General features: G+C 35.8%; 1 protein-coding gene across 1 annotated transcript; it reads right to left on the bottom strand.

Annotated features, from left to right (window-relative positions):
- Window positions 1-347: 347 nt before the first annotated feature.
- Window positions 348-5041, bottom strand: LOC128673734 (lipase member H-like). The gene is made up of 2 exons (XM_053751787.1): window positions 4884-5041; window positions 348-2265 (listed from the first exon to the last, which is right to left on the bottom strand). The coding sequence occupies exons 1-2, from the start codon at window positions 4984-4986 to the stop codon at window positions 1358-1360; spliced, it is 1011 nt and encodes a 336-aa protein (XP_053607762.1). The 5' UTR covers window positions 4987-5041; the 3' UTR covers window positions 348-1357.
- Between the last annotated feature and the right edge of the window lie 216 nt (window positions 5042-5257).

Below are 5257 nucleotides of genomic sequence, written 5' to 3'. Positions count from 1 at the left end.
CGTTGTCTATCGACGGACGTCTAAGTCTAAACAACGGAACACGACTAACTAGAGTCAAAGTGCATCATGAAAGAAATCTCGCAGACACGCCGCTCAATCGCCGACAACAACGTGGCCGCTCCGTTATTTGATATTTTTTTCAAAAATATTTATAAGATTCACGTATACACCAATCGAATAGCAACAACTAGTACCACCAAGTACCTAGTATTTGTTTTCACTTTGTTTTGTATTTCGAACAAATAACAATCTATATAATTAATTTTAATAGAGGTACGAGCGAATACTAAAATTTGAATGTAGTACCGTCAGCTCAGTGAAATATAATCGAATTAAATAAGAACTAGTTTGGATGCAGAAGCTCTTTTAATTTTTCAAATCATTAACTGTACGTTTTCTAGTTTTTATAGTAGTCAAATTTATATTCTAAATATAAATAATACAAAATACATTTGAATAAAATCAAAATATTTTATTAGTTGTTAGTACTAGATGTTGACCAAATCATTTTTAAATCCACCGGCATTTGGGTTGGAATTGGTAGCACCGGAACCTTCATTGGAGTTAAAAGGAATAAATCTTGAGTTATATCCACATCCTTTCTTATTCTGGATGTCTTTATGGAGTTGCATAAATTGGGTGACATAACTCATCAGATTGTAATCCGCCCTCGATCCCTCACACTGAGTGTCGCATTTGTCATTTCTGATGTTACTTTAGTGCCGTTCTAGGTACCATCATACATGACACTTGTGAGATTAGCTATTTTGTCTCTGACATTGCGATCATCAAGTGTGACTTTAAAAATGATTTTACTGAAGGACCTCTTCTTAGTATCAGAAACAATGGTGATTAAGCAGTTGCGGCCTGTGAACCGAAAAGTCCCAGGTACGAATCCTCCTTTTGTCACATGCGATTGTATGCAATACTACCAATGCAAATATCAAAAATCAGTGAAGGAAGTATAAAATCGTGTGGAAAATTTCACTCTAGATAAGTGTGAAATTGAAAAGGTAATCGGAAATATTTCTACTTTATATCTATTCAATATAAGTGAAAAAATATTCCACAGAATGGCCTCGACCTCAGCCATGAGGAATACGGCTACAATTTAGTAGAACTATTCAGTATATAAACTATTTATTAAATGACAATGTTAGTATTTGTACTTCGTTGAAATTAAGATGTTTTAATAGTTTTGTACACATTCAATATAAATCAATATGTATCGGAAATTAACATTAATATAACTTTGTCTTTGTACGATATAAATTATTATTTATTAAATAAAGTAACAATCATTACGTAACATTTGATTTGAGACAATTTATAAGTACATTAAAAATATCAATTCAATTCAATCCACACCATAACCATCAGTCGACGCATAGAAGACACCAGTGGCATTACCAGGATTCGAGTACCCAGCTATGGTGATCTCGTTGCCAGCACACCTTCCATCCATGAAATGATCATACGAATCACAAGCCCAGGCCGAATACCATGTAGGGTTGTGCACTGTCGCCGTCCAGTACTTCACGCAAGCCTTGTGGCTACACTTCGCAGAGTCCGACTCTCCCAGCCCTGGTATAATACCTCCATCGCAATGTGGCTGTTTCTTACCTTTCCGATTTAAAAAGAAGTCGATATCAGCCAAAACTGCTGTCGTACCTAATCCTCCAGCATTGCAATGGTATACTTCCACGTAATTGCCAACTCCAGATCTTATATGATCTTGTATAAATCCGTTAGAGAAACAAGGTCCAGCTGGGTCTATCCCCGTCACTCTCCAAACCTTCTGCAAAGTCTGATTCGTGTATGTAGATCCTGCGTAACCTAACATTTGGCTTCCTAGACTGTGGCCAATACAGTGGATTTTATCTGATGGGAAGCCACGACTATGAAGATCTGCTAAGAACTTCCCTAACGCTCTTCCGATGTAATAAGTGTAGGTAACAGATCTTTCATAGCTTTTAATCTTTCCGCCTCTGGCTGAAGTGTAAGGAGAATGGTCCACAATAATTAGGTAAATGTTGGGGACATCTTTAAAGGTCTGTCTGATCAATTCTTCGGTGTTTTTGCTGATGTGGGATTTGTACCCGGGCACGAAGAAGATGAGACGCCTGGTGGTGTCGAGGTTGTAGGCTGAGAGGATATTTTCAGCAGCATTGTCGATCTGGTAGCTGATGTTGAAGTTGTTTTGGAAGTCGTAGAGGAACAGCTGCACCTGGCTCACGTCGAGGTCGAGAGTCTTGTTGTGATCACCTGAAATTATGAATAGCACCAATTAGTTATACAGTTTATGTAATATTCATCTACAAATAACTAGATTTACTTCGTACTTTAGTATACTATACTATAGATAGGCTTTTTGATTTGAAGTTATTTTAAGCATATAATGGTTGTAATGACATATGAATTATGTTATTTAAACACCTATTCTTAATTCCCAACTGATTATAAAATGTCTTTTGCTGCATCAGTTAAACATAAAAACTATACTCAACGGGTTTTATATGGTTTTCACTACCAGAGAACGCTGGACTAGTATATTTTTAAATAATTAAAAATTCCGGTTTGTGCCAAACTTTTTGGATATATATCATCATCATTCGACGTCACGTGAATCATGAGAACGATTTTTGATGTAAAATTAACTCGAGGATAGTACGCAAAAGTTGAATGCATAAAAATAAGCCATTAAATTTGAGGTTACATTTCGAATCACAGATATCGATTGTCAACCGAATAATATTTACAATCATACAACATATAAGTAAGTAGATAACCTCGTACTCAATGTTAAGGTCGTTGTAACAGTAGTTTACTGCGCTCGCGACTGTTTGTCTTATAAATGATCGTCTGCTCCATTGCCTGAGCCAAAACGTGTTTGAACCACATTACAAAATCAAAAGTTATGGCCATCTAAAACTGTTTAAGGTTTCCTATGTCTACATTTTTTAATTTTCTGGTTATGATGGCTTTGTTTTTTTAAGTTCTATTGTGTACTTCAGGAATAATATTAGCAAAGTTGCTATCTTTGACGAAAATATTGACTAACTAGCTGCACCCCGGGGCTTCTCTCCCGTGGGAATTTTAGGATTAAAATTACCCTATGTGTTAGTCCAGGTTTAACTCTTTAACGCAAAATTTAGTGGACGTGTTGTTATGAAATTTGATTCACAGGTAGCATATAACCTGGTATAATACATAGGGTACTTTTTATCCCTGAATTCCCACGGAAGCGAAGCCCCGGGGCACAGCTAGTACATTATGAACTAAACCTAACCCAATTAAAAAAGATAAATTAAAATATAATATATTTAAAGTACCATGACATCCAGTCTAAATTCAAAATTCTTTATTCAATTTAGGATGATATCACTTATTGACGTCAAAAAATTAATTAAACTAAGTCTACTGCCGGCTTCCAAAGCGCAGGTGAAGAAGAAGCGGCGCAACAAACTTCACCGCAGCCTTTTCTCCAAGGATGTCAATTAACAAATATAGTCTCTGCAGTCCACCAGAAATTCGTAAAACAAATCTCTTACCATCAGAATTTATAACCAGTGGATTGTGGGTTTAGCAGGATATAAAATTATTTCGCAAGGAAAATACATATGCGTTTGAGGAAAATTGTTAAGAATAAGTTGATGCCTATAACATTTTAGTACTGTAGAGGTAAATATGTGGGAATAACCATACGCTATTTGTAAATAATTATCGAGTTTACTAATGTTATAAACGCGAAAGTAAGTTTCTTTGTTACATCTTCACGCTTTATCTGCTTAGCCAATCTTCGTGAAATTTTGCATTCGTGTAGTTGAACTATGGAGAAGGACATAGGGAAATTGACGCGGTCAAAGCCGCAGATATAAGCTGGTGTTTATATAAAGAGTCACGTGTCACGATGTTTGTCCGCAATAAACTCAAAAAGTACTCAACCAAAGATTCCACTTGTGTTATCTGATCTGGATTTTTTTTTTGTTTAGTATCCAAATTAACATTACTAGCTTTTGCCCGCGGCTTCTTCCGCGTAAATTTACCAGGGTAGTAATAAATCTTATTTTGAAGATTTTACGACCGGCCGCCTGCCTAACGTTAATTAACTCTTTAGCAATATTAATGCAAGTTAGAGGTGCTGTGTGTCCCTTAGTCACGGTGTACGATATCCACAGGAAGATACGTAGTGGCGTTATTCTTGGGCGTCACACGTCTAGTAGTCACATGATGGTGAACGTAACTCGAACATATTACTTCATATTTATTTGTCAGCAAAACAATTGGACAGGTTTTACCCTGAGAATTTCTTAAATAAATAAATAAATAAATAAATATATTAGGACAAAACACACAGATTGAGCTAGCCCCAAAGTAAGTTCGAGACTTGTGTTATGGGATACTAACTCAACGATACTATATTTTATAAATAGATACATATATAAATAGACATCCAAGACCCGGGCCAATCAGAAAAAGATCATTTTCCATCATGACCCGACCGGGGATCGAACCCGGGACCTCTCGGTTCAGTGGCAAGAACTTTACCACTGCGCCACCGAGGTCGTCTTAAGATGCAATTAAGTAATTGATTATAGTGAATGTCTCCTTATGAACTCATCGGTATCATCAAACACATACTACAACTTTTTTGTTATTATCTTTTCCACACTTTTCTATTCCTCGCGCTAACTGTTATCATTTTATTCACAAACACAATCAATTTACTAATTAACAACAAAACTAATCAATTCTATCAAACAACTCGTACCAAAAACAATCAAAATGTGGAAAACCGATTCAAATACTCTATTATATTATGTAAATAAACACACTTCACATTTAAAAACACTGTTTACACTTCACAGGAAATTGACACTTACATGTTATCCAATCAGAGTACAATAGAGCTCTAAATGGCTTGAAATTAGCGTGCACTGTGCTAAAAAATACGATAAGTATCAGAGAATATATAATAGCGGCCATTTTAGATGACCCGTGCGCTCGCGTCGCGCGCGTTCATGAAATAAGATCAATGCAATTTGTATCATTGCTTGTATGGTAGTAAAGGTGGCCGGCCATTGGACGAAACATAGTGATTCATGCGATGATGTGAACGTTTGATTCTTTACTACAACATTGTTTTACGGGTAAATAGCAAGCTGCTTGTTCACACAACAGCAATTCAAATAAAAGTTTAACTAAATCTCATATCAATAAAATCAATCAATCAAATAAAAAATTTTATTTTTGACAC

Source organism: Plodia interpunctella, chromosome 11 (genome assembly GCF_027563975.2).
Source record: "Plodia interpunctella isolate USDA-ARS_2022_Savannah chromosome 11, ilPloInte3.2, whole genome shotgun sequence".
Lineage (NCBI taxonomy): Eukaryota > Metazoa > Arthropoda > Insecta > Lepidoptera > Pyralidae > Plodia > Plodia interpunctella.
This window is presented reverse-complemented; position numbering and strand designations above follow the sequence as displayed.

What these genes read in the sequence shown, in the direction of transcription:
- LOC128673734 (XM_053751787.1), bottom strand. Translation starts at nt 4,986, where the DNA reads ATGGCCGCTATTATATATTCTCTGATACTTATCGTATTTTTTAGCACA. An exon ending in GTACTCTGATTGGATAACAT is followed by an intron (nt 2,266 to 4,883) that starts GTAAGTGTCAAT and finishes TCATAATTTCAG; the next exon opens with GTGATCACAACAAGACTCTC.